Consider the following 12,609-nt stretch of genomic DNA (forward strand, 5'->3'; position numbering starts at 1 on the left):
GTCTTTGGTGACATACGAAATCTTCTCAAACTCTTCACGAAGAATGTACAATTTAAACCGGGTGAACCTCAACACGGGTAGCACGGTTGACATCAACGTGATAGTCCAGAATAGATCTTCAGAGATATTGATGTCCAGGAATTTGAAGTTATTATCCTATTCCACTGCTGGTCCAGGACTGGTTCATGTTCTCCTGATTTTCCCCTCCTGAAGACTACAATCAGCTCTTTGGTTTTGCTAATGTTGAGTACAAGGTTGTTGTGACACCACTCATCCATCTCCCTCCTGTGCGCTTCCTCTTTGCCGTCTGTGATTCTGCCAACAACCGTGGTGTTATCAGCAGCTTTGTAGATGGCATTTGAATTGTACCTAGTCACACAATCATGAGTAAGTTGAGCTGTGGGCCACACACGTATCCATGTTAGTGATATTGACTGAAGAATAAATAGATCTGAGTTGAATCACAATTGTGAGAATTTCTGTGCATGTGAAAGACCGGGCCTGCCTTGGTTTTATGTAACAAGTAAGTAGCATTGCACACCTTCAGCACCAATCTCAGGAATCCAGTCAGATCCTGTGCTCAGTTGCATGAAGTGGGGTTTCTGGTCTTGTAAGAATATACTTCTTTGGCTTGGCTTCGCGGACGAAGATTTATGGAGGGGGTAAAAGTCCACGTCAGCTGCAGGCTCGTTTGTGGCTGACAAGTCCGATGCGGGACAGGCAGACACGGTTGCAGCGGCTGCAGGGGAAAAATGGTTGGTTGGGGTTGGGTGTTGGGTTTTTCCTCCTTTGCCTTTTGTCAGTGAGGTGGGCTCTGCGGTCTTCTTCAAAGGAGGTTGCTGCCCGCCGAACTGTGAGGTGCCAAGATGCACGGTTTGAGGCGATATCAGCCCACTGGCGGTGGTCAATGTGGCAGGCACCAAGAGATTTCTTTAGGCAGTCCTTGTACCTTTTCTTTGGTGCACCTCTGTCACGGTGGCCAGTGGAGAGCTCGCCATATAACACGATCTTGGAAAGGCGATGGTCCTCCATTCTGGAGACGTGACCCACCCAGCGCAGCTGGATCTTCAGCAGCGTGGACTCGATGCTATCGACCTCTGCCATCTCAAGTACTTCGACGTTAGGGATGAAAGCGCTCCAATGGATGTTGAGGATGGAGCGGAGACAACGCTGGTGGAAGCGTTCTAGGAGCCGTAGGTGATGCCGGTAGAGGACCCATGATTCGGAGCCGAACAGGAGTGTGGGTATGACAACGGCTCTGTATACGCTTATCTTTGTGAGGTTTTTCAGTTGGTTGTTTTTCCAGACTCTTTTGTGTAGTCTTCCAAAGGTGCTATTTGCCTTGGCGAGTCTGTTGTCTATCTCATTGTCGATCCTTGCATCTGATGATATGGTGCAGCCGAGATAGGTAAACTGGTTGACCGTTTTGAGTTTTGTCTCAGGATGTGGACAGGACTGGAGGGCATGAGTTATCCGGAGAGGCCAGATAGGCTGGGACTTCATACCCTGGTGCGGGGAAGGCTAAGGGATGACCTTGTAAAGATTTATAAAATCCTGAGGAGCACAGTTAAAATTAATGTTCAGTCCTTTTTCCTCCCTCAAGATAGATGATTCTAGAATGAGAGGGCAACATTTTCAGGGGATAGGCAAAAGAAGGGCTTGAATGGCAATTTTTTTCACTCAGAGGATGGTCCATGTCTGGAACGAGCTGCCTGATGAAACTAGAAGCAGGTACAATTTTGAGTTTCAAATACGGGCAGATTTGTTTCCCATGGTAGAGGAATCAAGGACAAGAGGGCATTACTTCAGGATGGAATGGCGCCTATTTAAAACAGATGCAGAGGAATTTCATTAGCCAGGGATTGGTGAACTTCTGGTATTTGCTATCACTGGCAGCTATGAAGGTCAAGTTGTTAGGTCTATTTAAGGCAGAGATTAATAGGCATCTGAATAGTCAGAGTAACAAAGGTTATGGGAAGAAGGTAGGGGAGTGGAGCTGAATGGGAGAATGGATCAGCTCATGATGAAAAGACAGAGTGCACTCAACTGGCTGAATGGCCTGCTTCTGCTCCTCTATCCTGAACCCACGCAGGCTGTGGGCTGCTGGCACTTTATGGTCAAAGGACTCACACGAGGCTGTGGACTGCTGAGACTGCCAAGTATCAGAACCAGGATGCGAGAGGGTGCCAGGGGAAGGAAGGCCTCCTGATGGGCCTCGGGTGCTGAGGGATCCCTGATCGTGTCGGAGGTTTAGATCTTGAGCTTGGGTGGCCAGTGGTTTGGAATGAAGTCTGTATGGCTGCGGGAGCGATGGTGTCTCTGAAAGAACTCTCCTTTGCTTCTCTTTAAGGGGAGCCGGGCAATTTCTGTTGATGGAACTTTGTGTAAAATTACATATGATTTATTAGATGGGAATAAAAGAATCTTGGATCATATGGGCCAAATACATGCCAATGGGACTAGCCCAGAATGCAAATTTGGTCGGCATGGCTGAGCTGGGCTGAAGGGCCTGTTCAGTGTTGTGCATCTCTACAACTCCATGACTGTCCTCTCAAACCCTTCTATGCAGGTGATCCCTCTCGGTGAGTGGTATCAGAAGTTGGCAGGGCGTGATGGAAGTGGACTAGAAACTGAAGAGGTTCAGCTCCTTTGGGGAAGACCCGAGAAAGGATTTGAGTAGTTTATACCATAAATAGTATGATCAATCCAGGGAGGAAAGGTTTCCACCACTTCTCTGCTGAAACAGAGATTAAATTAAAGCTCTCGCTGAAAATCCATCATGTTTCTCAAGGAAGTCAGAGTCTCTGTACGTTTTGCAATACAAATTAAAAGGTGTCCAGGGAATCTCTGTGGTGATTTTTAGCATCTGTATTGCACAGATAAACATCTATCTTCTAAAGTGAGGCCATGAAGTGAGCATTACTCAATAACGAGGCAGATTTATAGGCCATATTCTCCACTCGAAACCATCACACTCCAAGAAAAATTCAACACCGAGATGCAGGTTGGGAGAGGAGGCAAGGCAGGGGAGGTGCAGTAGATGGGGGCAGTGAGAGTGAGGCATGGGATAAAGCGCTGATGAATGAGAGGGACATCATTGCAGGACAGGAAGTTGAGACCATCAATGTGTTGGAGCACGAAACACTAAACAACACAAGGACAGGCCCTTCAGCCCATGTGTCTGCTGAATGCAATGTCCAAATTAAACAGCTTGTGTATTATTCCATTCCCTGGTCTGTCTAGAATAGTCTCAAATGCCACTCTTTGTACCTGCTTCCACCATTGCCCCTAGCATCCAGTTGGCTTAAAAAAAAAGTTGCCCGCCCCCTCTCCCAAAATGCATGACCTCTCATATGTCCTCTGGTCTGGAATGAAGGGATTAGTATTATGAGGAACAATTGACAGGGTCTTGCACCGCTACTTCTTGGAGTTCGGAAAAATGAGGGGGGACCTCATAGAAGCATTTTTGAATGGTGAAAGGCCTGGACGGAGTAGATGTGGCAAAGGTGTTTCTCATGGTGGGGGAGTCTAGGACAAGAGGGCACAACTTCAAGATTGAAAGACACCCATTTAAAACAGAGATGCGGAGGAATTTATTTTTTTCCGACATCATCGTTCCCTTCCTTAACATTGAAGCCCAGAACTGCTCGCAATACTCCAAATGAGGTGTCACCGGTGCCTTATAAAGCTTCAACATCACATCCCTACTCTCTCAGAGCAACAATTCACTTAGCCTCTCCCCTCTCTGAACCACTCAGCCTCTCCTCTCTCCCCTCCCTGAACCACTCAGCCTCTCCCCCTCCTCTCCCTGAACCATTCAGCCCTTCCCCTACCCTCCCTGAGCCACTCAGCCTCTCCCCTCCCTGAATAACTCAGCCTCTACCTCTCTCCCTCCCTGAGCCACTTAGTCTCTCCCCTCCCTAAGCCACTCAGACTCTCGTCCTTGCCCTCCCTGAGCCACTCAGACTCTCCCCCTAGCTCTCCCTGAGCCACTCAGACTGTCCCCCTCCCCTTCCTGAACCACTCCTGTCTTGGTTCTGGCCACTCACCTTCACTATTGGAAGCCAGTCAGCAAGCAGTTAAAAACGTGCCTGCAGATGCCAAAATCTGGAGAATTTTTTTCTTGCCCTGGTGAAGGAACTCAGCAGGTCTAGCAGCATCTGTGGGGGTAGAGGAACTGTGGACATTCCACTCCTGATGCATCAACAGTTCCTTTCACCCGACAGATGCTACTTTCCCTGTTGTGTTTCATGGCCATTTTGTATTTTGCAATCGATTAGAAATGTCCTACGTGCTGCTTCTCCTGTTACACCAAAGCAAATGGCGATTTATTTTCAAATGCCTGGTGGTGTAGGTGGAGGAGATTCACAAGAACACAATTTGGGATTAAGGATTGACACTTTAGGAGATTATTCCTCCTTCTGTGTTATTACATAAAAAAAGTATTTATCTCACTGCTTTGATACAGTTAGAATGTCCTAAAGTGCGTCAAAGGAGCAATTACTGCAATCAAAGTGTTCCTGCTGAGGAATGGCAAGGAGATGAAAGGAAATTCAGAGAGCTGGATTTAGAAAAGTGGATCAGGGAGGGGAGGGGAGAGGCTGAGTGGTTCAGGAAGGGGAGGGGGACCGTCTGAGTGGCTCAGGGAGAGCGAGGGGGAGAGTCTGAGTGGCTCAGGGAGGGCAAGGATGAGAGTCTGAGTGGCTTAGGCAGGGGAGAGACTAAGTGGCTCAGGGAGGGAGAGAGGTAGAGGCTGAGTTATTCAGGGAGGGGAGAGGCTGAGTGGCTCAGGGAGGGTAGGGGAAGGGCTGAATGGTTCAGGGAGAGGAAGGGGAGAGGCTGAGTGGTTCAGGGAGGGGAGACAGGAGAGGCTGAGTGGTTCAGAGAGGGGAGAGGCTAAGTGGTTCAGGGAGGGGAGAGGGTGAGTGGTTCAGGGAAAAGGAGAGGCTCAGTGTTCTAATGCTTCTGACTGTACTGCTTTCATATCACCTTAGTTCCAAATAATCTGCACCTTGTATTGTGAAGGTGACATCAAGTTCCAGACACCCCAGTCAGGGGTAACATCAAAATTGTCATGAATACGTCACAAAATTTGTGTTTTTCGGCAGCAGTGTTGTGCATTACAGGGGCAAAATTGCAGATTGGTAAATACACTATTTAAAAATAAACGATAGGGTAAAAAAAGAAAAAAGTGAGGTAGTGTCTGTGGTTCGTTGTCCATTCAGAGATCTGATGGTGAAGGGGAAGAAGCCATCTTTGTACTTTTGTGTGTTCATCTTCAGGCTCCTGTACCTCCTTCCTGACGGTGAGGGTCCTTGAGGGATAGAGGCTACTTTCTTGAGACACTGCCTCTTGTTGATGTCCTGGATGGAGTTAAGACCAATACCCATGATGGCGCTGGCTGAGTTCACAATTCTTTGTAGTCTTTTCCTGTCCTGTGCATTGACACCTCCACACCAGACAGTGGTGCAACCAGTCCCACGGTACACTTGTAGAAATTTGCAAGAGCCTTTGGTGACATAACAAATCTCCTCACGAAGTATCACCAATGTTTGCATTGCATTCATTCTTCCCTTGTGTCAATTAACCAGATGCAGCAGCATATCCGAGGGGGTGGTTTTGATGCTTTTGGTGGAAGGTGGCGAGGGATGGGGTGGTCCATACCCCTGTGGCATGCTTGAAATAGATTGACTGGTAATTAGGTGTTTTATGGTTTTGCAGCAGAGAATAGATTAGCATCTTATCTTCTACAGCTATCTTTGAAAATGGTATTCTTTTCTTCCTTCAGAGAACAGGGATGGTGGGGAAGAGGAGGGGGATGCTGAGCAGCAACACACAGACACCTTCCAAGTGAAAGAGCCTGTGGATGTCGGAGTGGGAATTCTGAATCCGACGTGGCGGCTGACAGGGTGGGGGTGGGGGGGGGAAGATCCTGTGGCCGGAATGACCTTGTGTGCAAATTCTAAGGCATGGGAGGATACAATGCTAATTTGGGCAAATAGGATTAGTTATATGTCATGCCTGCAGGCTTTTCAGCCCAACTAGGCCATGCTGACCAGGGTGCCTACCTGAGTTTGCCTACGTTTGGCCCATATCCTTCTAACCCTTTCCCAACAATGTACCTGTTCAAATGGAATTGTCCCCACCTCTCCCAATTCCTCTGGCAGGTCATCCCACATCCCCACAAGCTTTGAATCCATGACCTGCCTCCTCATTGGTTGAGGATTGGTGCCTCCTCATTGGTTGAGGATTGGTGCCTCCTCATTGGTTGAGGATTGGTGCCTCCTCATTGGTTGAGGATTGGTGCCTCCTCATTGGTTGAGGATTAGTGCCTCCTCATTGGTTGAAAATTGGTGCCTCCTCATTGGTTGAGGATTGGTGCCTGATCATTGGTTGAGGTTTGGAGTCTGACTGCTTGCCAGATGAATTTTCGGAACAGCCCATTCTTTGGTTGATGCTACATTTACAAAATGTTGACTGTCTGTGAGCATGAACCCTCGTTAAACATGCCTAGTTTCACCTGACAACGTAGGATAGTACTGTGGGAGTCAGTGGATGAGGAACGAGCAGAGAGGTTTTTAGTTTGCCCTCTACTGTTTTGGAGGTTAAGTAATACAATTAAATCATAGCAATCATTCTCTATTTATTCTCATCCAATAGTGTAGGGGTTCGCAGATCTTATTACAGCTCCAGTGACCTAGGTTCGAATCCACCGCTGTAAGGAGTTTGTACATTCTCCCCGTGACCTGCAGGGGTTTCCTACCCCATTCCAAAGACACACGGGGTTTGCAGGCCATTTGGACACATGGGTGTATTTGGGTAGCACAGACTTGTGGATCTGCTGCTGTGTTAAAAAAAATTATTAATCGGGCTTGGAAATGCCCGATTATAACCATAGAACATTACAGTACAGAAAACAGGCCCCTTGGCATCATGACATCAAGTTACACCAAAGGGCTTCCAACCCAATGAAGTACAACTACTGTTGCAAAACGAAAAGCAGACTGGACAACATTTTTTTTTCAAAAGTTTCCTTCCTGAAAACAAATTGAGGATTATGATAGACTGAACACAAATGTAATTTCAGATTTGTTGTATCACATAAGAAATGGAGAAACATTCAATGAACTTTTATTGAATTTAGCACGTTTAATTGCATAATGTATCTCTGAGCCAGGCTCTCGGGTTGACTGCATATGTCGCATAACAAATGTGAGGATCCCAGGATTTGTCTTGGTCATTCATTTTAAAACCAAAGTTGAGCTCATAGGCTTTCTTAATAAGTACTCCCCCACCATGTAACAGAATGTAAAGGATCCATTATTGTCACGTTATGATACATTTAGAATTTAACGTACATGAGATTCTTTAACTTTTGTCTACCATAAGCCAGACAGAGAGTCATCACTTTGTCCAGTGTCCCTCACAGAAATATACAGCACTTGGTGTTCCTGGGCGGTCTCCCCTCCAAGTACTAACCAGACCTGAACCTGCTTAGCTTCTGAGATCAGACAATCTCAGGGCTATTCAGGCTGTATTACAGTTGTTGCAACATTGATGGAGACATTTCTGCTGTATTGAATCCTCATGAAGACAATTATTAAATGTTATAGTCAAATATGCTCACTGTGCAATTGCCTGAAGAACATGTGCATCAAATACCTTCATTCTCTATCAATGTAACACATAGCATCTTTGTCTGTGACCTGCTTTTTTTTGAAATTGTCTATCTATCCTGACGAAGCATGCCCAGGCCTAAGACAACATTTGCATAGCACCTACACTGAGGGTATGCCCAGGCATTCTTGGACTGACCAAAACAGCTTGTGTTTTGGGCAATATGCTAGTAGACTTAAAATATGACAGGAAATCATTTTTAAAAATAGGTTATATCTAAAATAAACAGTAGGTGATAGGAAAATTTTAAGGTAATTTTCATGTTTCGCAGCCCAAAATCCATAGACTACCCTCAAAAGTGGTTCTGGAAGCAAAGTCTTCATTGTCCAGTGTAATCTTGGCTCCTTGAAGCAATTTTATTTTAAATTTAAATGTATTTATTTTTTAAATGTAGACATACAGTGTGGTAAACAGGCCATTTCAGCCCATGAACCTGTGTCGCCCAATTACACCCAATTGGCCTACACCCTGATACGTTTTGAACAGTGGGAGGAAACCGGAGCCCTAAGGGGAAATCCATGCAGACATGGGAAGAGCAAACAAACTCCTTACAGACGGCGCGGGATTCAAACCCCAGTCCTGATCACTGGTGCTGTAACAGCATTGTGCTAACCACGACACTAATTGTGCCACCCCAATGTGACAATGGCTGGCAATTCTCTTCATACTGTTGATCATGGGACTGACACTCCAGGGTTTTACTTTTTTTTAAATTTAAATTTAGACATATAGCACGGTAACAGGCCATTTCAGCCCACGAGTCTGTCTGACCAAATTTACACCCATTTAACCTACACCCCCTGTATGTTTTGAATGGTGGGAAGAAACCAGAGCCCCTGGGAAGAAAACCACACAGAGATGCGGAGAATGTACAAACTCATTGCAGACAGTGCAGGATTTGAACCCCAGTCCCAATCGCTGGCGCTGTAAAGGCGTTACGCTAAACGTTGCCTCACAAACAACGGGATCTTTTGCACCCAATGAAATGAGTGGCATTAAAAATTGATCCAAAAGATAGTCCTGCTGACAATGTCATATATCTTCTGAATGAGTCTCGGCTTGGGAGGAGGGAGCAAGAAAGATTGGATGTCGGCGGTTTTGAGAGCAAGTGTCAGAATTCTTCATCTGTCATTGAAGTAACAGAGAATGTTAAAAATGTTAGGGCTTTCAAGACAGCAAGTGTAATGTTCATGAATGCAGTGCACAAAAGTGCTGGGGAATCTCAGCAGGTCACACAGCATCCATAAGGGTTACCAATGTTTTGGGCCTGAGCCCTTCATCAAGGTATGAAAAAAGAAGTAGGAATTATTATCTGCAGCGATCTCAAGGGACTTTAAAGCTCAAGAAAGAAAACTTTGCATCTGTAGCGTGATATATAGGATTATTTTGTGGGAAGGAAATTGTTCTGCTGTGATCTTTTGGAACAGGATAAAATCTTCTCTCAGTTAATTGGTCCATAATTCCACTTGCTTAATTGCAGCTTGGTCTCGGAGACTCACCAATATTAATTTCTTTCCTGCCAGCTGTGTAGCTCTGTGCAGCAAAGATTCTGAGCAACTTTCCCATCTCACCTCACCCAATTTTGTCGTTGAACCTCCTACCTTCTCCTCACTCTCCCTCCATGCCTTGTGTCTCTCCCCCTGCTCAACTGTGTGCCCCCATGGCCCCTTTAACTCCTCTCCCTTGCTTTCACCTATCCTTCTCTTGACCAAATCCACCCCATCATCAACCTGACAACACTTCTCCCGACCCTCTCCTCATCCAAACCAACAACCCTTCCCAAACCCTACGATGTCCAGTCTAATGTTAGCCTCTTCCCATTATATGATGTGAGGAACTAGTTCCGCCCAGATTAACACCAAGAAATAATCTTTATTAATGCATGGGTGGGGGAGGGGTGGAGTCTCAACAGGGGTTGCACTCACTCACACAGATAGCACATAGTTCACATTGCAGTGGACGCATTCTGGGACAGAATAAAAAGAAATGATAAAACAGTACCCGTCACCCTTAGAGACAAAGCATTACATTGGATAAGAATAAATTACAACAGTCTCACGGCATGCACCAACTAAAACTCCCTTACCTTTAACTATGCACACCTTACGATAATAATGTTCTCCACAGTATTGACCATGTCTCACCACCTGAAGTGGAGCAAGGGTTTGATCTTCAGGGAAAAGAGAGCCAGCTGCTCCACGTGTTGGGCTCTGTGCAGCAGCCGGCTGAACGGAGGCCAGCTCAGGTATGCCAAAAATATGGAAGGATATAGTGATTAAGGGAGCCAGTGGCGAGGAGAGTATGCAATCGAAGGAGTCAGTAGCAAGGTGTGTGCTTACTTGTGGGTGAACTGCGCCTTGATTGGCAGGTGAGGTGACTTCCGATTAGGTTCTTGCCGGAGGGGTCACGTGATTCTCCCAAGACACATTATTGCCACTAACACCCTCCCCAACTTCCCATCAACTTCCTCCATCAAACACTTTCCCTTTGTCATCAGATCCGACCATTAGTCCCATTCACTTTGCCTCTCACCTGACCATTAACCTTCTGTTCATCACCAGCTCCTTGCTCTCACCCCTTTCTACTGTTGCAAACTCTCCTGCCCTTTAAAGTAATCTCAGGAGCTTAATTGCATCCACATGATATAGGAAATAGGAGCAAGAGTAGGCCATCTGACCCATCAAACCTACTCAATACAATCATAGCTGATCTAGCTGTGGACTCGGCTCCACTTTACTAATTTTCTTTCCAAAGTGTACAACCAGTGTTGTATTCTGTTTGCCAAGCCCTTGCCCACTCAGTTAACCTATCAATATCTCTCTTCAGAACTCTTGTGTCCTCTGCACAATTGGTTTCCATTCAATTTTGTGTCATGAAAGTGTGGAAGGTTCAAAGACCTTGGAGACACATGCAGAGTACATGCCTAGAGCCTTATAAGATCGCGCATGAGAATATAGTTCCTGGGTTTCTGGATTAAATTTAAATTAAGACGTACAGCACAGTAGCAGGCCATTTCAGCCCATGAGCCTGTGCCACCCATTTATACGTAAATGACCGATGACCCCTGGTAGGTTTTGAACAGTAGGAGGAAACCAGAGCACCCGGAGGAAATCCATGCAGACACGGGGAGAATGTACAAACTCTTTACAGTCAGCCCTAGGTTTTAACCCCAGTCGCTGGCACTGTAATAGCATTGCACTAACTACTAATGCTAACCGTGCCACACTGGAGTGATTCGTGAACCTCTGATATAGAATTTTTCACTAACATTCACCAATGTGAAACATTAGCAAACCCCCCCCCCAGTTTGGGCTGAATGGCCTGCTCTTGCACTGTATATTCAATGGAGTCTGTGGTAAATATTGTTGTTAGTGCTTTTATTACATTTAAATTGAAGTCGTTGTCTCTGCCCTCCTCTCTGCAGAGCTGTTGGGTGTGATGTGAGAGCGCGACACACCATGAGGAGTTGTTGGATGGGAGCTGCTTCTCTCACTGTGGTCTTCATCCTCGAGCTGGTGACCTCCCAACAGCTGTCCATCTGGCAGGGAGACCCAGGTGAGTGGCGATCTTGCCCTTCATATTTTAGCATCACCCCTATCCCCCGCCTGTGTCTGTCAGTCTATGAATGTGTCTGTCACATTGTGTCTGACTGTCCTGAGGCTGCTTGTTCTAGGCTTATATTGTTCACTGACTTGTATACCAGCTGCTATACCCTAACCCTTGTTAGAGTTCAGTTCCCTGGAAACAAAATTATTTTGGGGTTCAGTCCTTGAACACTGACCCTTGTTGGAGTTCAGTCCTTGAACACTGACCCTTGTTGGAGTTCAGTCCTTGAACACTGACCCTTGTTGGAGTTCAGTCCTTGAACACTGACCCTTGTTGGAGTTCAGTCCTTGAACACTGACCCTTGTTGGAGTTCAGTCCTTGAACACTGACCCTTGTTGGAGTTCAGTCCTTGAACACTGACCCTTGTTGGAGTTCAGTTGCTGGGCACAAAATCATTTTGGGGTTCAGTCCTTGAACACTGACCCTTGTTGGAGTTCAGTCCTTGAACACTGACCCTTGTTGGAGTTCAGTCCTTGAACACTGACCCTTGTTGGAATTCAGTTCCTGGACACTGTCCCTTGTTGGGGTTATGTTCCTTGGGCACTGACCCTTGTTATGGTTCAGTTCCCTGGAACCAAAATCATTTTAGGGTTCAGTCCTTGAACACTGACCCTTGTTGGGGTTCAGTTCCTGGACACTTACCCTTGTTGGGGTTATGCTCTTTGGATGCTGACCCTAGTTGGGGTTCAGTTCCTGGACACTGAGCTTAGTTGGGGTTCAGTTTTGTGGGCTTGAGCCTCGTTGGATTCATGAAAGAAATTCTTCATGATGTGTAAAGGACTCACTTACTAGAGGAAGGGCAGTTTGCTTCAGTCTCCGGTCATTTTAAGTCTCATCCAAAAGACCACCTCCAACAGCACATCACGTTCCCCATATTTTTGTGCTTAACTCGTTGCGGTTGGACTTGAACCCCTAATCTTCTGACTCTGTGAAACAATAATGCACAATGAGGCCCCTTTACACAGATTCTGTAATAGCTGTTTATTATCACATCCTTTGTGCCAATTTACGATTGCATTATGAAAATAACTTTTCTCAGCGATCTTCGTGTTTAAATGCTGAATGTTCCCAAATTCTGTTGGTGAGGCATCACCACAAGAAGGTTAGCATTGAAGCAATAAGTAAGAGCTCATTGTGTCTCAGTGCCAGACATTATCTTCTGTGATCAATTTGATTTTTTTTTAGAGCATTGCAAAGATGAACTAACTCTTTGGCCTACTGCTGGCTCCTCTAAAGTTAGGCCCCTCTTTTCTTTTTATCCTTAACCTCCACGTTTTCTCATTCTGCCACTTATCCAATTACGTTTGGAAATTCCTTTTGTCGTTT

The 12,609-nt window shown here is 45.9% G+C and overlaps 1 protein-coding gene across 1 annotated transcript in view; it reads left to right on the forward strand.

The window, feature by feature from the left end:
* Nucleotides 1–12,609, forward strand: part of robo1 (roundabout, axon guidance receptor, homolog 1 (Drosophila)) — a 523,895-nt gene that overhangs the window by 69,145 nt on the left and 442,141 nt on the right. Inside the window, exon 2 of the mRNA XM_069892429.1 lies at nt 11,102–11,232. Coding sequence (XP_069748530.1) covers nt 11,136–11,232 — 97 coding nt within the window. The 5' untranslated portion in view covers nt 11,102–11,135. The remainder of the gene's footprint in view (nt 1–11,101; nt 11,233–12,609) is intronic.

Source organism: Narcine bancroftii, chromosome 7 (assembly GCF_036971445.1).
Source record: "Narcine bancroftii isolate sNarBan1 chromosome 7, sNarBan1.hap1, whole genome shotgun sequence".
NCBI classification, from domain to species: domain Eukaryota; kingdom Metazoa; phylum Chordata; class Chondrichthyes; order Torpediniformes; family Narcinidae; genus Narcine; species Narcine bancroftii.